Genomic DNA, 23,736 nt, shown 5'->3' on the forward strand with positions numbered 1-23,736 from the left:
CCTATTTAAAGCTCATTCACCTTGCTCATACATGCTTGCTGCTCGCTCTGCTGGTTTGCTGCTCGCTCTGCTGGTTTGCTGCTCGCTCTGCTGGTTTGCTGCTCGCTCTGCTGGCTCGCTGCTCGCTTCTGCTGCCCGCCACCTCCCCAGCTCCTCCTTATGCATAACGTGGCATTTGCTTATGTCATGTTGCCTGCTCTGTTCACAGGGGGATATTTTAGCTCTCACAGTCTTAAACCGTGTGAGCGTTCCCTAATGCTGCTGCTGCTGTCCTCTGACTCTCTGCTATTTCATGGTGCTCATGAAAGGTCAGAGGACTCCCTGAACAGAGCCATACCGCCAAAATTTTAATTCAGGAACATCAACTTGTTTGCAATCTATTCAATAAAATTCTTAAATTAATTTTTTGTCTGTGTGTTCTTGACTTAATGGACCTGACAGAAATAACGGAAGATCACGCGTGCGTGAGACCGGAGTTCTCGCGCGACACTGAATTTGTAATTAAAAATTATAGCCTACAAGAAGATTGCGATCCAAATTGTCTGAGCGCTGATTTGCAGCGAAAATGAGAAAAATAAACAGTTTATGCAGGAGGAAATGGTTTGGAAGACGAGGGGAGCAAGGACTGTGTTTTGCAAAGAGAGTTGGGGGTAATTAAATAATTTTACAAATGTCCTGCTGTTGCTGCTGGTCATGCAAATGTTTGTGCTTTGTTTCTGTTTGATATAATTGTAAATATAGGCCTATCTATTAAAATACTTATATTCTGGTCTATAACTCCTCCCTGAACATCCTACTGTCCTGTATCTTGCTCTCTCATTGGCTGTCGGTCATCGCCGATGTAGTTTTCAGTCAGAACACTTTTCACACAGCAGGATTGTGAATCGCCGACAGGTCCAGATATTTAGCATGCCAAATATGTCACGGTGACTCGTCTGCGATTCTCTCAGATCGCGTCTTTGCTCATTCACACTGCGTGATTGTCACTCACGTGAACGAGCACCGATTTGCCTGATTTCGGGCATTTGTCTGCGATTTCTCAAAACCTGTCGGCGAGCCAAAATCGGGGCTAAAATCGTGCAGTCTGAACTCGGCATTAGAGATCACCAACTGAGCCAAGGGGAGGGAACTTTGGTTTTGGACTTTGTTTTTGGTGTTTGCTTGCATTTACATTTCAACTTCAACACTACATTACACTTTCCACCCTGCATCTTGCTTTACACACTGAGCTTGCTGATGAATACAGAAACACTCTTATTTTTTTTAAATTGTCTTCATTTTATTATTTAGTCTTGTCTTATCATTTGTAGTTAAATAAACATTATTTTTGAGCTTACAATTGGTGAGCTTAATATAAGCCACCACCGACATGTCCGACCGGACCAAGACGTGGTGACCTTTTATCTGGGGACAGAAGCGCCTCAGCCCGTTTTCGACTGCCATCATTTCCAGACAGTTTATGTGTAGAACAGTTGCCACTGTTGCCTTGGCTTTTGGCTTGCTTAGTTGGGGACATTTAATATTGAATAATATTATTGATCTGCCTTACTTAAGGTGGACGTTGACTCAATTTTCTTTTAGAAAACAAACTCTGTTATATTATTTTCATGTTATCACTGTGAAGCTGCTTTGATACAATCTGTATTGTAAAAAGCGCTATATAAATAAAGGTGACTTGACTTGACTTGACTAGAAGCTTTTCCCGTTCTGACCACTGGCCAAAGAACGGTCTGCCCTCGAGCAGCGCTCCCCATCCCGAGGTGGAGGCGTCCGTGGACACCACCTTCACACCCGAGAAAGTCCCCAGGCTCACAACTGACTGATACCAGTCGGTTGCTGTCCAAGGTTCCAGAGCTTTGACGGATTTCAGATCGACCCTGAGGCGAAACAAACCGGAGGCCCATGCCCGGGGTGGAACTCGCGCTTTCAGCCAAAACTGCAGTGGGTGCATGCGAAGCAGACCCAGCTGGAGTACCGAGGATGCTGAGGCCAGGAGGCCCAGCATTCTCTGAAAGCTTTCGAGCGGGACTATAGAGCCGCGGCGGAAGGATTTCGCGGCGCGCTGAATGTCCAATCCGCGCTCCGGCGACAGACGCACTGTCATAGACAGCGAGTCCAGTTCTGTGCCCAGAAAAGAAATTTCTGACTGGGAGACAGCAAACTTTTCTCCCAATTGACTGTGAGACCCAGATTCTCAAGATGCTTGAGTAATGTGGTCCTGTGTTCTATGAGCTCTGATTGCGATCGAACTAGAATCAGCCAATCGTCCAAGTAGTTCAAAACTCGCATGCCCCGAAGTCTAAGGGGTTCGAGAGCCGCGTCCATACACATCGTAAATGTACGGGGTGCCAGGGAAAGGCCGAACGGCAGGACTGTGTATTGAAAGGCCTGGCCCTCGAAGGCGAATCTCAGGAATGGCCTGTGACGTGACGCTATTTGTATTTGGAAATTAGCGTCTTTCAGATCTATTGACATAAACCAGCGAACTTGCGCGAGGATTTTCTTGGTTGTAAGCATTCTGAACTGGTGCTTCACAAGCACTCTGTTCAGCTGTCGCAGATCTAGAATGGGTCTGAGACCCCCATCTTTTTTCAGTACCAGAAAATATCTGCTGTATACACCCCCTTCGCTCTGAGCGTGAGATAAAGGTTCTATGGCCCCTTTGCTCAGTAGTTTCGCTATCTCGGCTCAAAGTAGATGAGCTACTTAATTTTTTACCGTAGTTTCGACTCGAGCCGTGTAACGGCGGGGACGTTGAGCGAACTTCAGCGAATAGCCTCTTTTTATAGTGTTCAGCACCCATTCTGATACCCCTGGAAGCTTTGCCCACGCATTTGCATGAATAGCTAGAGGTAGAATGAGATCTGAGCTCTGGCCGCAACATAGTGGCGATCGGAGAGCTCCAGTGTGCTGAAGAGTAAACACTGTGTTTGCCGCGTTCGAGGCGGGGGCGCCCTGATGATAGCGGGCAGCCTGACCGTGCTCGACTTCTCTATGACAGTTTGTGGAGAGAGAGAGAGTGGGACGAACCCTGTGGGGTTTAGCATGTCTGTGAGGGAATGTGGGCACGAGACAGCGGGCACACTCACTGCACTGAGAACACCGTCGGCCTGGGCTGACTGTATGTGTGTTGGTTTCGTTTTTACAGAAACCGTGGGAAATGCATTGTGTAGTGTTTGTGGGCACTGTGTAGTGGGCTCATTCACTACATTTAATACACAATCGACATGAGTCGATTTTATTTGTGCGAGCCCTGCGCTGCGGGCTGTGTCTGTATGTAGGAATGAGCACTGAGTCGTGGGCATTTTTATTACACTCATAACACCATCGGCCGTGGCCAGAATACCAGAAAATACACTCTTTATGAGATTTATCTGGGTCGCCGTAAAAACGGCGTTTGTGTGCAGGCAAACGGGCTGTGGTACCGGCTTGTTTACTGCTAAATACACTGGTACAGTCGTATTGTTTGGAACTGAACGAGCGAGAAGTTTTGGTGAAAATCCGGCCGCAGCGGGATCTGAACACCATCACACAGTCCGTCATCTCTGATAACGTCAGCCAAAGGTGTCTCTCAGCCACGGTGAGAGAAGCCATGTTCCGTCCAATGGCCTGTGCAGCAGATTTCGCAGCCCGTAGAGCCAGGTCTGTAGCGCTTCTCAAATCCGGCACGCTGACAGCTTCCGGTCCTTCCTCGTCCATTCTACGGAGAAGGTCGGCCTGGAAGATTTGTAGTATGGCCATAGTGTGCAGTGCTGACGCAGCCTGCCCAGCGGCGGTGTAAGCGCGACTGAGCATGGCGGAAGTCATACGGCAGGCTTTAGTGGGTAGCACCGTCTGAGCACGCCGTCCAGCAGAGGGCGGGCAAAGATAGGCAGCTACGGCTGCTTACACTGGAGGAAGAGAGAGGTATCCTCTGTCTTTTGCACTGTCCACCGTGGAGAATGCTGCAGAGGTAGAGGTACTCAGTCTGGCCGAGAAGGGGGCGTTCCAGGATTTCGCGACTTCTTCATGAAGCTCAGGAAGAAAGGGCGCGGACCTAGACTGTGACGGGGCGCGGTCCTTTTGCAGGAAGCATCCGTCCAGCCCGCGGGCGCCTCCCACTCGAGGCCGAGGTTGTCGACAGCCTGAGAGAGCAGATGCATCAGCTCTGACTCGATGCTGGCCTGTTTTCCTGACGGCTCGCGGGTAGAGGGGGGGAGGTCCACAGAGCTCACCCAATCCTCACTGTCCGATACCAGGATGGAGCAGCAGGCCTCTGCTGTTTCATCGACCTCAATGGCGGAAGCGATGCAGGAGAAGGTTCAGGGGCGCCCTGAGCACGGCGCTTTTTTTGCGGCGCGGCACCATAGCGGGCTGAAGTGCAGGCTCCGAGAAAGATGCCAGACGTGTCCTCAGTCACCATAGGCATCAGCTCGCAATGAGGGCATCCACCGTCAGCGAGAGCCGCATGATCCTCACCCAGGCAGGAAACGCAGATGACATGGCGTCCCCGTCGCTGAGTGCGGCTCGGCACGAGCCACAGGATTTAGGCATCTTGAAAAAGATGCAGCTCTTGCGGCAGCGAACACACAATCTTAGCAGAGGTAAAAGGATATGGATATAACGCCGGAAAGCGTAGCAGGTACGGCGGCTGAAGGCGGCGAGGTGAAGGCCAGCGGCTTCAGACTCAGAGGCTCGTCCCGCAGAAGGCTTGTTCTCAATGGCGCGGCTTGTCACTCTGGATCCAGCGATGCGTGAGCTTCGCTGAAGAGATGAAAAATCAGTTTGTATCAACCTATCGAGCTATATTTATAGATCAAGGCCACGCCTATTTCGGCGGAACGTGACGAAGTGGGTGCGAAGCGCCCCCATTGGATATGGCCCATTGGATATTTCACTATGTCTGCATGCTGCTGCAATGCGTTTTACATTGATTCAAAATCAAGGATCATTTTTGGCTTCAATATCTCGTGGAACAGAGGTTTTCCCCACAGCGTAAGATATTACGCATTATATATATACAGTATATATATATATATATATATATTTATATATTTTTTTTTATCTCTGCGCAAGCTTTAAAAACGCAAACCTGTGAAAATGCTGATGGCGTGCAGATGCGTATTACGTGTTTCGGCAAATCGCACGTCATCTCGCATTCCCTCATTAGTACCAGGTGAAGCTAATCTGCAATCAGTTGTGCGTGCCCAGGCCGGATAAAGCAGCGCACTGTTGCTCTTGTTTGTGTGCACTGGGGGCAGACAGCAGCGCTGGCTCGAGTGTCGAGCTTGATGTCTGAACATTGTGCGGGATCGGTTACTCACCAAAAAACTCAGTGAAGTGAAGTGAGAGCCGGTAAGCTTGAAGCTCTGCTGGTTGAGAAACGCTGAACTTTGTTATGTTTGTTAGTTGCTGTATGTTTGAGATATTTAACAGCTGTTTAAATCATATTAAATATTGTTTTTTTTAAACCCATTTGATATAAATAGAAATAGGTTTTTTGATTATATAGTTGCATATAGATTGGTAAATGGTTAATATAGCAATTCATTTATAAATATGGTTAAAAGCATTGGATCTGTCAATTCAAACCATGCAAATGTGTAAAAGGTATTTAAATGCATTTATTTTGTACTTTTGAAATGTGGATTCAATTACGGATGTAATTTATTGTTATTGATCTGTATAATTCTTACCACCTTTAATTTAATGTGTAATATTTACCAACTCAGACCTATGTGAAATATATTTTAGGTTTGGTGAAATGTTCATGTTTAGACGGTTCATTAACTTAAGGTACTGATGTGTTTGTAGTGCTGCTCATGAGTAAAATTGAGTCATGTTAAACCTGCCAACTTATGCACTTTATTGGGTTTTCCTGATTAACACTGTATGTATGGTTGTCAATAAAGTTTTTTTTACCTACATGAATTCTAAATAAATGGATGGAAATAATTCACAAGGCCTAATTATTGAGTGGAATCCAGTTTATAATTTCAAATAGTGAGAACCTATCTCTTTCAAGTGTGGGGAAACACACAGTCAAATAAACGCTTGACATTACGTGTTTAGTCTATAGGTATGCACATTTGAATATATTAGTTGTCTAGCCTTAAACATTTATAATACATAATTATTTATCGCTTCTGAATGGCCTTGTGAACCGGAACTATTTTGACCACGTTTTATCAGTAGAGGGGTAAAGGGAAGTAGGCCTTCAAAGGGGAGGGACTAGTGACACTTCAGGACTGCGTTGTCATTGTGTCTAGGCGCTGGTCCTTCATCAGATCTGGATCTGATTTGGATCCGGCGGACTGCGGTAAACCTAATATTAGCGTAGACGCCATTCTTCTTATGATGTAACGAGTACATCAGGATTTATGGGCAGTGTTCCCGGTTCTGGCTGAAATAATCTATGCAGCTTAACATTGAATTGTAGAAGTTTATAATGTTTTAGGTGTATGAAAAGCCAAAGAGATGTGTTTTTAGTCTAGATTTGAACTGACAGACTGTGTCAGCTTCCCGGACATTGTTAGGAAGATTGTTTGGTTCCCTTTCAAGGGAACTCGAGCTGCGTCAAGCTGTGGGAACACCTCTGCGTGTGTGCGTCATGAAGCATGTATGGAATCAGTCCAATGGAGGATCGTGGGGATCGCAGATGGATCTAACAGCGGGGCTTGAGACGGGCTTTGCCCTATCTCAGCCCTTACCTGTTAGATCCAGTGCCTCAGTCTCGGGTTCGGAAGCACGCTCTGCGGTTTCTTCCCCCCGAACTGAGGCCCCAGTAGTGCAACTATCCAGTTCTGAGGATCTGGATGTTGTTAGTCTGGATGCGGGAGATGTCGATGATTCGCCATCTCGCTCTCCCGAAAGTGAGGAGTTTATGGAGGTGCTCACTCATGCTGTTTCTAAATTAAGCATCGAGTGGCCAGCTGTTAGGCAGGAGTCTAGAGAAAAATCTAAATTAGATGAAAGATTTTTGCCTTCCCGTTTTCAACCTCCACGCCGGTGCTTGCCCTTCTTCCCTGATCTCCACACAGAGGTTTCGAGATCGTGGAAAAAGCCGGTCTCTTATCGTGTTTTTAGCCCTCAAACGTCCACTTATTCAAACATTGTGGGGGCTAAATCTCATGGTTATGGGGCGATGCCCAAAGCAGTAGAGGCGCTTGCTAGTCATCTTTCTGCTGAAGCTGCATCTTCTTTTAAAGCACCACTTTTACCCTCTAAGCCTCTTAGAAGTACATCAGCTTTATAGTGGGTAAGGCGTATTCGGCGGCTGGTCAAGCCTCGGCGTGCCTGCACACGATGTCCATCTTGCAGGCATACCAGGCTGACTTATTAAAGGATGTGAGTGACACTCAAGAGGTCAGCACTGACGTAGTTCGCGAACTGCGTCAGGCTGCAGATTTATCTCTGCGCGCCACCAAGGAGTCGGCCAAGCTAATGGGCCGTACTATGGCAGCCCTGGTGGCCGCAGAGAGGCATATATGGTTAAATCTCTCTGGCATGAAAGAAAAAGACAAAGCTTTTCTTTTGGATGCTCCACTCTCTCCTCGTGGTCTTTTTGACGATTCTGTCAATACTGTCATAGATAGATTTCAGGAAGGGAAGAAACAGTCGGCAGCGTTTCAGAAATTTATGCCCCTTAAAATTCATGTCCCCGGTACTGCCGGGCGGGAGCAGTCCAGGCCGTCAGTCAGCTCCTCACATAGGGCGCAACAGAAGCAGAGTGTCGCGTCTCGCGCTCCCCCTTCCAAACAGTGGGACCAGACGCGGCACTCTCAGCCGAAATCTTCTGGCAAAACTGATCTGAGGACAGTTATTATGGCCAAGAAGGCTTCGGCAAAGAGGAAGTCCTGACGCCACTAGCGTCAGGATGCTGAGGGTGGTCCCTGCCGTGGGAGAGAGGTGTTCACCGCATTACACGGTGCCCGCTCTTCTTCGGTGCCCTCAGGGGCCCGTTCTGCCAACCCCGCCTTCATGCCGGGGCACAGACGGTCCCAGCGAGCGCTTTCCCGAGGGAAGCTCGCCCCCTCTGAGGAGGGTCTCAGAGCAGTTAAGCCAGTCGTTCCCTGCCGGTGTGCCGTTACAGGGCGCTGTGTTCGCTGCTCAAGTTACACCAGAGGCCAGTCTCGAGAGACTGGTACCCTTAGTAGTATTTCTGGCAGAGTGGAAAAGCCTTCCAAAAATATCTCAGTGGGTTCTGCACACAGTAAAAAAGGGTTATGCTATCCAATTCAGGTGTCGTCCACCAAAATTCAGAGGGGTTCTGCCCACAGTGGTGGGCCCCGAGCAGGCTCTGGTAATGGAACAAGAGGTGAAAGCGCTCCTTCAAAAGGAGGCTATAGAACGGGTTCCTCCTCCCAGGTTGGAGTCAGGTTTTTATAGCCGATATTTCATCGTTCCAAAGAAGGATGGGGGGTTGCGTCCAATTTTAGATCTGCGCCTGTTGAATCGCTCGGTAGGGAAGCTAAAATTCAAGATGCTCATTATCAAGCAGATCGTGCCACAAATCAGATCCGAGGACTGGTTTGTCACGATAGATCTGAAGGACGCGTACTTCCATATTTCCATCCTTCCACAACACAGGAAGTTCCTGAGATTCGCCTTCGGGGGCGAGGCGTACCAGTACAAGGTTCTTCCATTTGGCCTAGCTTTATCTCCCCGCACTTTCACGAAATGCATGGATGCAGCTTTAGCGCCCCTGAGGTTTCAGGGCATTCGTATCCTCAATTACATCGACGATTGGTTGATTTTAGCTCAGACAGAGCAGATGGCGGTTCAGCATCGAGATGTCGTTCTCGCTCATATAAGAAAGTTGGGGTTGAGGCTGAACGCAAAGAAAAGTGTATTATCTCCTTCTCAGAAGACCACTTTTATGGGTGTCGTTTGGGATTCGGTCTCGATGCGGGCGCGACTTTCTCCAACCCGCATCGCTTCGATTCTTTCAGCTATGAAACAAGTAAAGCTAGGCCAGCTACTCACTGTAAAACAGTTTAAGAGACTGTTGGGTCTGCTGGCAGCAGCGTCCAACGTTATACCTTGCGGCCTGTTGTACATGAGACCACTGCAGTGGTGGCTCCGGACCAAGGGATTCTCCCCAAAGGGAAATCCCCTCTGCACGATCAAAGTCACGCGGCGCTGCCTTCGTGCTCTGGTCATGTGGAAAGAAGCCTGGTTCCTATCCAAAGAGCCTGTGTTGGGGGCTCTTTGTTGTCGCGTAACGCTAACGACGGATGCTTCCCTCACAGGGTGGGGGGCGGTCATGAGTGGTCGTACAGCCCAAGGTGTGTGGCAGGACCATCATCTATCATGGCATATAAATTGTCTAGAGATGTTGGCGGTGTTCCAAGCTTTGAAACACTTCCTAGCAGACCTCAGAGGTCATCATGTGCTAGTTCAGTCAGACAACATGTCGGTGGTCTCGTATATAAATCATCAGGGGGGCCTGCGGTCGCGTCCACTTTACAAGTTGGCCCGTCAGATCCTCCTGTGGTCCCAGGAGAAGTTACGGTCTCTGAGAGCTATGTATCTTCCTGGTTATATGAATGTGGTAGCAGACTCCCTGTCGAGGCAGGGGCCGAGGCCGGGGGAATGGAGGCTCCACCCCAAGGTGGTGGAGCTCCTTTGGTTGAGTTTCGGTCGCGCCGAGGTGGACCTATTCGCTTCCAAGGAGACAACGCACTGTCATATGTGGTTCTCCATCAGTCAGCCAGCCCCTCTGGGGTTGGACGCTCTTGTACAGCCGTGGCCGAGGTCATGTCTGTATGCTTTTCCCCCGGTTGCTCTGCTACCAGGAGTTCTGGAGAGGGTTCGCCGGGACGGGTTCAGTCTACTTCTAGTAGCCCCGTTCTGGCCGGCCCGAGTATGGTTCGCGGACCTCATATCTCTTCTGGACGGCTATCCCTTGGAGATTCCGATCAGGAGGGATCTACTCTCTCAGGAGGGCGGTATGATATTTCACCCCCGCCCAGAGTTGTGGAAACTGTGGGCTTGGCCTCTGAGGGGGCCCAGCTCATAGAATCTGGTCTCTCAACTGAGGTTGTTGAGACCATCCTTCACTCCAGAGCTCGGTCCACGAGGAAGTTATATGCCCTGAAGTGGAAACTTTTCACTTCTTGGTGTGCAGAACGCTGGCAGGACCCAGTTAACGGCCCAGTGGGTGCAGTGCTGAAGTTTCTGCAGGAGCGTTTCTCTGCAGGGTTATCCCCCTCCAAACTAAAGGTGTATGTGGCGGCACTAGCTGCTTACCATGTCCCTTTCAGTGGAGTTTCTCTTGGGAGACACCCACTTATAACTCGCTTCCTTCGTGGCACTTTGAGGCTGAGGCCTGCAGTTCGTACGAGGGTGCCGACTTGGGATTTGGCCATTGTACTAGAGGGCCTTTCTTTGGCCCCCTTTGAACCTATTGAGGAAGTTTCTGAGAAATTTCTCTCGTATAAAACTCTTTTTCTGCTTGCAATCTCCTCACTTAAGAGAATCGGAGATTTGCAGGCCCTGTCGGTTGCACCCTTGTGCCTGGAGTTTTCGCCGGGTATGGTTAAGGTTTTTCTATACCCTAGACCAGGCTATGTCCCTAAGGTCCCTACTAATGCTGTTAGACCTGCAGTGCTGCAGGCTTTCTATCCTCCTTACCTTCTCTGCCCGGTTAGGGCATTAGACGCTTACGTCCACAGCTGCCCTGTGGAGGAAATCAGAACAGTTATTTGTGTGCTTTGGGCCACCCAGGAAAGGGTGTCCCGCGTCTAAACAGAGAATGAGCAAGTGGGTGGTTGAGGCCATCTCACTTGCTTATGAGTCGGCTGGTCAGCCTACACCTTTGGCTGTACGAGCCCACTCTACTAGGTGTATGGCTGCTTCTAAAGCATTGTTGTCAGGAGTATCGCTAAGTGATGTTTGTGATGCGGCTAGGTGGTCCTCACCGCATACATTTGTTAAGTTCTGTGAATTGGACTTAAGTTCCACTCCTGGGGCGCAGGTGCTCTCGTCCTCTGTGCGCTAGTTCCCACATGACGGTCATTTGCTCCTATGGCGACGTGGGTATTGACGTTCCCACAGCTTGACGCAGCTCGAGTTCCCTTGAAAGGGAACGTCTCGGTTACGTATGTATGAGACACTGCGTTGTTCTGCCATACTCCCAGCATGCCCGTTAGCGCTTCCTTCAGGCCTATCAGAAGCTGTCGCGCTTGTGTTTGGCTGGTGCTTTATAGTTTCCTGGTCGATGACGTCACCCGCCTATGACGTTCCGTCTCTCCATTGGACTGATTCCATACGTGCTTCATGACGCACACACGCAGAGGCGTTCCCACAGCTTGACGCAGCGTCTCGTTCCCTATCAGGGAACTAGGGTTACATACGTAACTGAGACGTTTTGGTGCTAAATAGGAAAAGGATCTACCGCCAGCAGTCAACTTTAATAATTCGTTACATTTATTTAACGCTTTTCTGGGTACTCAAAGTGCTTTACATGGAAGGGGGAATCTCCTCAACCACCACCAATGTGCAGCTCCACCTGGATGAAGCGACGGCAGCCATATTGCGCCAGAACGCCCACAACACACCAGCTTACTGGTGGAGAGGAGACAGCGATGAAGCCAATCAGTATATGGGGATGATTAGGAGGCCATGATGGACAGAGGCCAACGGGCAAATTAGGCGAGGATGCCAGGGTTACACCTCTACTCTTTTTCAAAGGACATCCTTTTTTGAATGACCACAGAGAGTCAAGACCTCAGTTTAACTTCTCATCCGAAGGACGTTGCTTTTTGACAGTATAGTGTCCCCGTCACTATACTGGGGCATTAGGATTACACAGACCACAGGGTGAGCGCCCCCTGCTGGCCTCACTAACACCTCTTCCAGCAGCAACCTGGTTTTCTCAGGAGGTCTTCAATCCAGGTACTAACCAGACTCAGCCCTGCTTAGCTTCAGTGGGCAACCAGTCTTGGGCTACAGGGTGATATGGCTGCTGGCTGATTTCTATTTTGATATTCTAGGTATTATCAACCGGCCAAAATTTTGTGATCGCAATAGACGTGAAGGACGATAATGCGTTAGGAGCTCGCTCAAGTACTGGGGAGCTAAACCATTTAGTGCTTTCTAAGTCACCAGCAATATTTAAAAATGTATACAATGTTTAATAGGTAGCCAATGCAGTGTTGACAGAACCAGGTTCTGGTTCTGGTAAGAACTCTAGCTGCTGCGTTTGGACCAACTGTAGTTAATGTATTAAGCATGCAGGGCAACCAACCAGTAGAGCATTACAATAATTTAGCCTTGATGTCATGAACGCATGAACTAATTGTTCCGCAGTTTTCATTGAGAGCATATGACGTAATTTAGATTTATTTTTTAAGATGGAAGAATGCGGTTTTACGGATACTAGAAACTTGACTTTCAAATGAAATATTGGTATCAAAGAGCTCACCCAGGTTCCTAACCGACGACGAAGGTTTGACAGAGAAGTCATCAAATTGTAGACAGTAGTCTAGGTTATTACGTGACAAAGTTTTTTGTCCAATAATTAGAATCTCTGTTTTTTTAGAGTTAAGTAGTATGAAATTGCTAGTCATCCAGTTTTTTATATCAACCATGTATTCCGTTAATTTTGTGAATTGGTAAGTTTCGTCAGGGCGTGAAGAAATATAGAGCTGAGTATCATCATCAGCTCAGTGAAACAGCTGTGAAAAGGTAGCATGTACAGAGTGAACAGCAACGGTCCTAGTACTGAGTCTTGTGGTACACCATACTGAACTTGTGATCGATAAGACATCTCTTCCTTTACTGCTACAAACTGATAACGGTCAGATAAGTATGATTTCAGTCATTCTAATGCAATTCCACTAATGTCAACATAATTTTTGAGTCTATTTAAAAGAATGTTGTGGTCGATAGTGTCAAATGCAGCACTAAGATCGAGTAGCACTAATGGAGAGATACAATCACGATCGGATTATAAGAGCAAATCATTTGTGACTCCAATGAGAGCTGTCTCAGTACTATGGTACGGTCTAAATCCTGACTGGAAATCCTCACAGATACAATTTCTTCCTAAAAAAGGAACATAGTTGTAAGGATACTGACTTTTCTAGTATCTTTGACAGAAAAGGTAGATTCGAGGTCGGCCTGTAATCGACTAATTCTGTAGGCTCAAGTTGCGTTTTTTTAACAAGTGGTTTAATCATAGCCAGCTTAAAAGTTTTTCGGTACGTATCCTAAAGACAAAGTTTCTGAGAGTTTCACTGGTCTGAAAGCAAAACTGACAATTCTGTCATCAGGAGGCAGTTTTATTCAGCTCGACAAGCTCCTAATACGACTTGTGTGCTAAATTACACATTTCCTATAGCCATTTTTGTGTGATGGACAGACCAACATTAGTTTACAACGTGTTTATCAGTGGAGATCTTTCCATTTTTGAATATACACTTTTAAAAATAAAGGGTTCTAAATGGGGTTGTAGGGATGCCATAGAAGAGCCATTTCTGGTTCCCAAAAGAAACATGTCAGTGTGCAGATCATAAAATAAACTACTTTTCTTGGTGTGAAGAACATTGTAAAAAAAAAAAAAAGAAAAAGTCCACTATGATGAACCTTTTGTGGAATGGAAAGGTTCCATTGATGTTAAAGTTACTTCATGGAACTATCAAGCAGAAATTTGTCAAAGCATCACATGACTTCAGAATAGATGGGATATAACATGTGAGCCATTAAGACTAGAGTTTGGATACGTTTATGATGCTTTTCCGGTCACTCTTTCTTCTTTTTGACGTTTGATAGGCTATGAACTGTTGCTGTATGGAAACAAGCTGCATGAAGATTCTCCACAGAAGAAATTAACAGATTTGAGACACAAGTGCAAGTAAAAGATGACAGAAGGGACATTATGTGGTGAATTATTGAAGTAAGGTTGACTCTAATGAGAGATTACCTGCGGACACAGGTAGAGTGGAGAAATTACCTGCAGACACAGGTAGAGAGGGAAGAGATTACCTGCAGACACAGGTAGAGAGTGGAGAGGTAGAGTGGAGAGATTACCTGCAGACACAGGTGGAGAGTGGAGAGATTACCTGTGGACACAGGTAGAGAGTGGAGAGGCTGAGTGGAGAGATTACCTGCGGACACAGGTAGAGAGTGGAGAGATAGAGTGAAGAGATGACCTGTGGACACAGGTAGAGAGTGGAGAGGTAGAGTGGAGAGATTACCTGCAGACACAGGTGGAGAGATTACCTGTGGACACAGGTAGAGAGTGGAGAGGTAGAGTGGAGAGATTACCTGTGGACACGGGTGGAGAGTGGAGAGATTACCTGTGGACACAGGTAGAGAGTGGAGAGGTAGAGTGGAGAGATTACCTGCAGACACAGGTAGAGAGTGGAGAGGTAGAGTGGAGAGATTACCTGTGGACAAAGGTAGAGAGTGGAGAGGTAGAGTGGAGAGCTTACCTGCAGACACAGGTGGAGAGTGGAGAGTTTACCTGTGGACACAGGTAGAGAGTGGAGAGGCTGAGTGGAGAGATTACCTGCGGACACAGGTAGAGAGTGGAGAGATAGAGTGAAGAGATGACCTGTGGACACAGGTAGAGAGTGGAGAGGTAGAGTGGAGAGATTACCTGAAGACACAGGTGGAGAGATTACCTGTGGACACAGGTAGAGAGTGGAGAGGTAGAGTGAAGAGATTACATGCAGACACAGGTGGAGAGTGGAGAGATTACCTGTGGACACAGGTAGAGAGTGGAGAGGTAGAGTGGAGAGATTACCTGCAGACACAGGTAGAGAGTGGAGAGGTAGAGTGGAGAGATTACCTGTGGACAAAGGTAGAGAGTGGAGAGGTAGAGTGGCGAGATTACCTGCAGACACAGGTAGAGAGTGGAGAGGTAGAGTGGAGAGATTACCTGTGGACACAGGTAGAGAGTGGAGAGATAGAGTGGAGAGATTACCTGCGGACACAGGTAGAGAGTGGAGAGATAGAGTGGAGAGATTACCTGTGGATACAGGTAGAGAGTGGAGAGGTAGAGTGGAGAGATTACCTGCAGACACAGGTAGAGAGTGGAGAGGTAGAGTGGAGAGATTACCTGCGGACACAGGTAGAGAGTGGAGAGATAGAGTGGAGAGATTAAGTGGATATAGGTAGAGAGTGGAGAGGTAGAGTGGAGAGATTACCTTCAGACACAGGTAGAGAGTGGAGAGGTAGAGTGGAGAGATTACCTGCAGACACAGGTGGAGAGTGGAGAGATTACCTGTGGACACAGGTAGAGAGTGGAGAGGTAGAGTGGAGAGATTACCTGCGGACACAGGTAGAGAGTTTAGCGGTTACATGCGGACAAAGGAAGAGAGTGAAGAGATTACCTGCGGACACAGGTAGAGGCTGAGGAGCTTGGCGATGGCGATGGACAGCTCGGAGTACCTCTCTCCTAGAAGAGCTTTCACCGGCGGACGGAAGTTGGAGTAGTCTGAGAGTGCTGGCAGCGACCCATCAACGGCCAGCAGATGCTCCACGCACTGCAGAGCTTTGGTGGGAGAAGCACACGAATCACACACTTCATATCCCAGCTTAATCCCCGGAAGAAACGAAGAGTTGTTGATTTCTTCAATTGTGTGGATGGCACCCAGCGATTGTAGAAATGGGATCAGATCAAAACTGGAAATATAGAGATAGACACTTCTTAGGATTAATTTCTTAGCTGACCAGCTGTAAGATTATTTGTTATTAAAGGATTAGTTCACTTCAGAATTAAAATTTCCTGATAATTTACTCTCCCCCAAGTCATCCAAGATGTTCAGTCGAAAAGAAATGAAGGTTTTTGAGCAAAACATTCCAGGATCTTTCTCCATAAAGTGACTTCAATGGGGTCCAATGGTTTGAAGGTCCAAATTTGAGTTTCAGTGCAGCTTCAAAGGCTCTACACAATCCCAGCCGAGGAATAAGAGCCTTATCTAGATAAAACAGCGCTCATTTTATAAAAAAAAAAAAAACATTTATAAACTTTTATACTACACGTTGAAAGGTATATGTGTGTTCTGGTTCAAAAATGTAGGGAAGGGCAAAAAATTCCATCTCACGTTCTCCTCCTCCAACTTCAAAATCATCCGACATCATTGTTTTACCTTGTATTTACTTATTTAGGAAATGGCCTTTGACTTAGTTTTTGCACATTCGCTTTATAAACACTGTACAGACGTGACCTTTCAACGTGATTACATAATGCGTGGCGCATTACAGCTAGTGCAAGACGAGCATTTGTTGATAAAAAGTATATAAATGTTTTAGGGTTGTACCGATAGATTGTGGTGAATTTGCCTTGCCTAAATTCATAACGACTGTGGCAAGCAGGACGAAGCTGATGAGCGTCACCGGTCTCATATCTCTCTCGGTGGAGCGGAAGCATAAAAGGAGGAGCGACGACAGTGGAGATCGAGAGAGGACCAGGCCTGGACTATTTTATTTGATGTTTTGCTTTCATTATGTGTGGCGGCATCATCATTTATCAACCGTGAGGGACTGCCGTCTTTACTTTCATTTTTGTATTTGTTTATTTATTGTATTAAAATCTTTGGAATGTTTGCCAGTTCCCGCCTCCTTCTTCCCATAACAACAAACCTTGTTACAACGACATCACCACATAATCACACTTGCGAAATCACCGACACACACGTATGAGGACTTCTCAAAGAATTATTTTTAAAACAGACTACAAAACTTCATCCCACATCAAAATTGAGTTGCAAGATTATCTAAGTATTCACAAAACGTAAAGACTGCTTGTTAACAGACGCATCTTTCTTATACAGTTTGTTTGAGCCAAGATGAAAACGGCATCATCTGTTCATCAGCATTTTATTTCCATAGCACATTAAAAAAACATTTAATGACTCTAATAACACTAAAAACAATACAATTACAAAATATTATTAATAAAAATAATATCACTTAAATTATATAGGCCTAATAACAGTCTTTAGTTCACAAACACATCACAACTCTGCCATCTGTGAAAATCAAAAGCAGCTTCAAACACTTAAAAAACAACTTGTTTAACAAGAAATTTTTTTCACTGTCATTAATGTAGGTCCACAAGAGAAATATTAAGCCAGTAAATTAAGATAGTTGCTATACCCTTATATCCATTGTCATCTCAGAGAAAATGTGCTGTTAATGCAGCGACAGATGACTCTTGATTTTTCGATTTTTGCCCCATACTGATTTCTCCCGCCATGTAAAACACATGAACCCGCATTCTTTGTGCTTATTAAAGTTTGCATATGTTATAGGCTATATGACAGGAAAGCGTCCTTACTGTGAATTTAAGTGCATCCAAACAGAGAAAACTGGTAGGAGGAAATATAACACAAACTCCAACACTTTACTGATCAAAGAAATTATAAAAACGTGTTCTCATCTTGTGCAGTACAGTCTGCACTTGTAACGGCATGAGAGGTTCACAAGTTCACATGTAAATGAAATCCGATATAGTAATGCGTATGTGGTGTGGTGTCCGGGGGAGGGCTCCGAGCTCGGAATTTGGACCGAACCCAGAGTACTCCCCCTTTACTGGGATAGAAACCTGCCGAGAGTGAGGTGATGGGGTGGTGGAGGGATGCCGTGTCATGGGTCAGAGGTGAGGGAAGGCTACATTTTTACCGGCTTCCTCTTGTGCTGATTGGTTGATTACCTGAACATGCTCCTCCCGAACTTTGTTACATAAAACTTCATATAATATGTGTCCCGATTACGTTGAAATGCTCTTGCGTATTTAATGCTTTATTTAACATCACAACAGACATAATAAACTGAATACTCGTAGTCAGATACAAGAATGATTAGGATGTTTTTTTACCTCACTATACTGGGAAATAACCTGATTTAGCCTATTAATAAACACTCCACCTTTGTTAGGAAAATAGAAAAGGATTATAATACATAAAACACGCAAATTAATGCAGTAAGCGCAACATGCGGCATGGCATCTCGAAGCGGCACTTCCGGTGGCATCTCCAGCGGCCATCAGTGCAGCGGCATCTCCAGCGGACATCAGTGCAGCGGCATCTCCAGTGGCCATCAGTGAGTGGCATCTCCAACGGCCATCAGTGAGTGGCATCTCCAGCGGCCATCAGTGAGTGGCATCTCCAGCGGCCATCAGTGAGTGGCATCTCCAGCAGCCATCAGTGCAGCAGCATCTCCAGCGGCCATCAGTGAGTGGCATCTCCAGCGGCCATCAGTGAGCGGCATCCCCAGCGGCCATCAGTTAGTGGCATCTCCAGCGGCCATCAATGCAGCGGCATCTCCAGCGGCCATCAGTGAGTGGCATCTCCAGCGACCAGGACTTCCGGTGCAGCGGCATCTCCGCAATCAATATTTTTTATTTTATTAACTGCATTTTAACTAAATAACATTATGTAGCTACCACAGAGTTGCATATCATGTGTAAGCATATCCTTTGTAAATAAAGTTTTGAGTTTATGATTCTCCATTACATTAGAGAAAGCTGCAATTGTTCTGAGTAGCCTTGATGCAGGCTATGCAACGTTATAGGTTTCCAGCAAGAAGTGTCAATATCACTTTAATGTTTCAGAAAATGCTGTTTATTAAATATGAATTTGAAATGTTATTAAATATGAATATAAACGGTTATTCCGTTAATACAGAAATGCGTTCAATGAGTTTCTGATGTGCTGCACAATTCTGATATTAATTCAAATATGCTGTAGGCCTACAAAGCTGAAATTGCGGCGGCATCTCCAACAGCCACCTGTCGCTCCAGCGGCATCTCGTAGCGGCATCTCCAACAGCCAATAACGTTACTTTGTCCAGCTGTGGCTGCTGCCAAAGTAAGTGTGATGATACCACTTTCTGATTAATTAGTTATGTTTCTCCGCAGAGGAAATTATTAAATCCAATTTTTTCATAAAAACTTAGGCTAACTGAACATCCTAGGCTATATGTGAAAAATTATAATTACTTATTTTAAAGGTTTTTACATAGAGAACGTCTACGGTTACGTATGTAACCCTCGTTCCCTGAGTAGGGAACGGAGATGTTACGTCGGACTACGACGAATGGGGTTTCGCTTAGAAAGCCTATCAACTTTGAGTATTACAAAACGAGCCAATGGCAAAGAAATGCCATGGGTCTGCGGAATTTGCATGGCGCGACTCCGCCTTGGGAAAGACACTTGCCAAGGGAAAGACACATGCTCCGAGAGGCTTACAGTGGAAATACACATGTGGGGGTCGCTCAGGGGAGGGACCATGGAGACGGAGGCACCTAGCCGACACACAGGCAATAGACACTGGCGCCAACGTCAGGAGGGCTGGAGGAACTCAGGGCTTTCGGGGAAGCTCACCTGAGGAGAATATCGCACGTATCCAGTCCGTGGAGTGTAATGGCGAGCAAGCGAAGACACCTGACCGGGTCCAGTACTAGCTGGTTGAAGCGAGTACATGAGAGGACACTGGCTCCACTCGTAGATTGTAGAACCTGGCGAATGTGTTAGGTGTCACCCAGCCTTCAGCTCTGCAGATGTCTGTTAGCGAGGCGCCGTGCGCTAGAGCCCAAGAGGATGCCACACTCCGGGTGGAGTGAGCAGTCACACCAAGGGGGCACGGTCGACCCTGCTGCTGGTATGCCAAAGCAATGGCGTCCACTATCCAGTGAGACAACCTTTGCTTGGAGAGAGCCTTTCCCTTCAGCTTCCCACCATAACAGACAAAGAGCTGGTCTGAGGTCCTGAAACACTGCGTCCTGTCTACATAGGCGCGGAGAGCGCGTACTGGACAGAGCAGTGCCAAGGCTGGGTCTGCCTCCTCCGGGGGCAGCGCTTGCAGGTTCACCACCTGGTCCCGGAAGGGAGTGGTAGGAACCTTGGGCACATATCCAGGCCGGGGTCTCAGGATCACGTGAGAGTAAGCCGGCCCGAATTCCAGGCACGCTTCGTCAACGGAGAATGCGTGCAGGTCCCCTACCCTCTTGATGGAGGCCAGAGCAACCAGGAGCGCTGTCTTCATAGACAGGAATTTAAGCTTGACTGATTGCAGTGGCTCAAACGGAGCACTCTTCAGGGCAGATAGAACCACTGAGAGGTCCCAAGAGGGAACGAGAGGAGGGCGAGGCGGATTTTGTCTCCTCGCTCCTCTCAGGAACCTGATGACCAGGTCGTGCTTCCCCACCGACTTACCTTCGATGAGGTCATGGTGAGCGGCAATAGCGGCAACATAGACCTTCAGGGTGGAGGGAGACAGCCTTCGCTCCAGCCCCTGTTGAAGGAAGGAAAGCACAACGCTGATCGAGCATCTCGGGGGTCTTCTCGGTGAGAAGAGCACCAGCTGACGAAGAGGTTCCACTTCAACGCATAGACGTGTCTCGTGGACGACGCCCTAGCGGAAGTGATGGTAGCCACCACCGCTGGTGGTAGGGAACTCAAACCTGCCTCGTCCCATCGAGGAGCCACACGTGGAGGTTCCAGAGATCGGGACGAGGGTGCCATAGGGTGCCCCGTCCCTGAGAAAGAAGGTTCTTCCTCAGAGGGATCGGCCAGGGAGGTGCTGTCGCGAGGAGTACTAGTTCGGGGAACCAGGTCCGGTTGGGCCAGTAAGGGGCAACCAGGATGACCTGCTCCTCGTCCTCCCTGACCTTGCACAAGGTCTGCGCAAGAAGGCTCACCAGGGGAAACGCATACTTGCAGCCCTGCAGCCAGCTGTGCGCTAGAGCATCCGTGCCGAGCGTGCCCTCGGACAAGGAATAAAACTGGGCGCAATGGGTCGAGTCGTGGGAGGCAAACAGATCTATCTCTGCGTCCCCGAACTGGTCCCAAATCAGCTGGACCGACTGGGGATGGAGTCGCCATTTTCCAGGGAGTGGCTGAAGACGTGAGAGCTCGTCGGCTGCACAGTTCAGCGCTCCGGGAATGAAAATGGCTCGAAGCGACCTCAGATGCTTCTGACTCCATAGGAGGAGGTGGCGGGCGAGTTGTGACATACGGCGCGAGCGTGGACCACCTTGACGGTTGATGTACGCTACTGTGGCGGTATTGTCTGATCGGACTAGTACGTGTTGACCCCTGAGCAGCACCCGGAAGCGGTGCAGGGCAAGGCGTACTGCCAACAACTCGAGGCAATTGACATGCCATAGCCGCTGGGGTCCTGTCCAGGAGCCCGCAGCAGCATGTCCATCGCACATGGCGCCCAGCCCATTGTGGAGCGATCTGTTGAGACAACAACATGACAGGAAGGTCGTTCCAGGGGGACACCTGCCCTGAGGAAACTGAGGTTCGATCACGGGGTGAAGAACTGACGGCAGGTCGGAGTAACTGGTACTCGGAGCGTGCCGTGTTGCCATGCCCACCTCGGGACTCGGTCGCGAAGCCAAAGCTGAAGCGGTCTCATATGAAGCAATCCGAGCGGCGTGACCGCGGCTGCAGATGCCATATGCCCCAGGAGCCTCTGAAAGAGTTTCAGTGGAACCGCACTCCTGCCCTTGAATTGTCTCAGGCAAGTCAGCAGTGACTGCGCGCGCTCGCTCGTAAGCTGCGCGGATATGGCGCCGAGTCGATGTCCATACCGAGAAAAGAGATCCTCTGCACGGGGCAAAGTTTGCTCTTCTCCCAGTTGACCCGAAGGCCCAGACGAGCTAGGTGCCGAAGCACTAGGTCCCTGTGTTCGCAAACCTGATCTCGAGAGTGAGCTAGGATCAGCCAGTCATCGATATAACTCAGGATGCGAACCCCTTATTCCCGAAGGGGAACAAGGGCAGCCTCGACAACCTTCGTGAAGATGCGAGGAGACAGGGCTAGCCCGAAAGGGAGAACCGCGTACTGGTATGCATGCCCCTTGAAAGCAAACCGGAGGAACGGTCTGTGTCGAGGAAGAATGGAGACATGAAAGTAGGCGTCCTTCAGGTCTATCGCTGCAAACCAATCCTGGGGCCGTATGCATTCGTAAACGCGTTTGGCGGTGAGCATCTTGAACGGCATCCTGTGAAGGGAGCGGTTCAGTACGCGCAAGTCCAGGATTGGCCGTAACCCACCGGTTTTCTTGGGGACAATGAAGTAGAGGCTGTAGAAGCCGGACCTCATCTCGGCTGGAAGGACAGTCTCGATTGCACCCTTCGCCAGCAGGGTGGCAATGTCTGCTCTCTTGATGGGGGCATTGTCACCGACCAAAGTGGAGCGGACTCCCCTGAAGCGGGGAGGAGACCGTGCAAACTGAATCGCATAGCCGAGCCTGATGGTCCGCGCGATCCAGCGGGACAGACGGGGAAGCTCTAACCAGGCTCCCAGGAACTGAACCAGCGGGACCATGTGAACCACAGGCGTCCCCCCGGAGGGGCAGCGAAGCGGAGTAATTGGCCCAGACGTGGACGGCATAGCGGCCCGGTGTGGGGGCACAGTTAGCAACCGCGCCCTGGCAGAGGGGGCCAGGGGAGGACCAGGCTGGTCGTCCCGCGGGGGCCTGCTCTGCCTGGGGTCTGGCGACAGAGGGGGACAAGGGCGAAGCGGTCCGTGGACGGCACGCCGTGTCAACCGCCTCTGGGACAGAGGGGGGCGAGGAGAGCACGGCTCGTGGGCGGCGCTCTGTGTCGCCCGAGAACTCTGTGAGCTCAGGGAAGAGGGGATTGTTTCTGTCTTTAACCACATTAGGGTGCTGCCCACCCGTGGGTGAGCAGTGGGGAGTGGAGAACAAAAGATTCTCCCCCGGCCCTCCACCGGGGGAAGGAGTGGTCCTGCTACCACCTCCTGAGAAACAACCATCATCCCTGAGCAGCCCGTCTCTGGAGCGCCGCTTGGCCCGGCGTTTAGCGGGGGGCGGGGCAGGAGAGGGCTGAGGCGCCTTCTTGCGGCTTCCTCCGCGACCGGCCCTGGGTGGAGGCTGCTGCGTGGTCCGGGCGGGAGGGGCGGGAGCCACAGGATGGCGCCCTCGGCGGGAAACAGGTCGAGGCGTCTGCCCGGCCGGCTGGCTGGAGGCAGCAGCGGGCCGGCGGGGCAGAATATGTTTGATGGCCTCGGTCTGTTTCTGGGCAGTTGAAAACTGTTGGGCAAAATATTCAACTGCACCGCCGAAGAGGCCGGCCTGGGACAAGGGGGCGTTAAGCAGACGGGTCCGCTCCGCGTCCCGCATGTCAGCCAGGTTCAGCCACAGATGTCTCTCCTGGACCACAGCTGTGGACATCACCAGACCCAGGGAGCGCGCGGTAACTTTCGTCACCCGGAGAGCAAGGTCGGTATGCGGCGCACAGCTCATCAAAGAGCCCTGGGTCTGTCCTAACCTCGTGCATCACTCTGAGCATCTGGGCCTGGTAGACCTGCAGAGTGGCCATAGCATGCAGTGAAGCAGCCGCCTGTCCCGCCGCTCTGTAAGACTTCGCCACCAGGGTCGACGAAAATCTACCGGCTTTGGATGGGTGCTTAGGCTCGCCCCGAGAAGAAGCACTCTGAGGACATAGTTGCATGGCAACAGAGCATTCAACCGGGGGAAGCCCAGTGTACCCACGGGCAGCTGCCTCATCGAGGGGAGGAAAGGCGGATGAGACCAGCAAGCAGTCCCGAGAAGACAGGGGGGTCTTCCAGGACTTCGAGATCTCATCATGCACATCCGGGAAGAATGGTATTGGGGTTTGCCGAGGACGAGGGTCGGCGGCCTTACCCAAAAACCAATCGTCCAGCCGCGAGCGCTCAGGACAGGGTGGAGGCCCGGGAAAGCATGGCCGTCATCTCTAGATCAGACTCGAGCACAGCCGTATGCACACCGGAAGGTGGCAGCTGTGACGAGG

General features: G+C 49.1%; 1 protein-coding gene across 2 annotated transcripts in view; it reads right to left on the reverse strand.

Annotated features, from left to right (window-relative positions):
* The window catches only part of olfcb1 (olfactory receptor C family, b1), a 90,299-nt gene that overhangs the window by 17,833 nt on the left and 48,730 nt on the right, over nucleotides 1–23,736 (reverse strand). For both annotated transcript variants that reach the window (XR_013200068.1, XM_077221193.1), the window contains exon 3: nucleotides 15,321–15,612. Coding sequence is in view for 1 of the 2 variants with exons in the window: in XM_077221193.1 (XP_077077308.1) it covers nucleotides 15,321–15,612 (292 nt within the window). In the remaining variant the exon portion in view is untranslated. The remainder of the gene's footprint in view (nucleotides 1–15,320; nucleotides 15,613–23,736) is intronic.

Source organism: Siphateles boraxobius, unplaced genomic scaffold (genome assembly GCF_051911475.1).
Source record: "Siphateles boraxobius isolate OS27281-9 unplaced genomic scaffold, OSU_SipBor_1 8, whole genome shotgun sequence".
Classification (NCBI taxonomy): domain Eukaryota; kingdom Metazoa; phylum Chordata; class Actinopteri; order Cypriniformes; family Leuciscidae; genus Siphateles; species Siphateles boraxobius.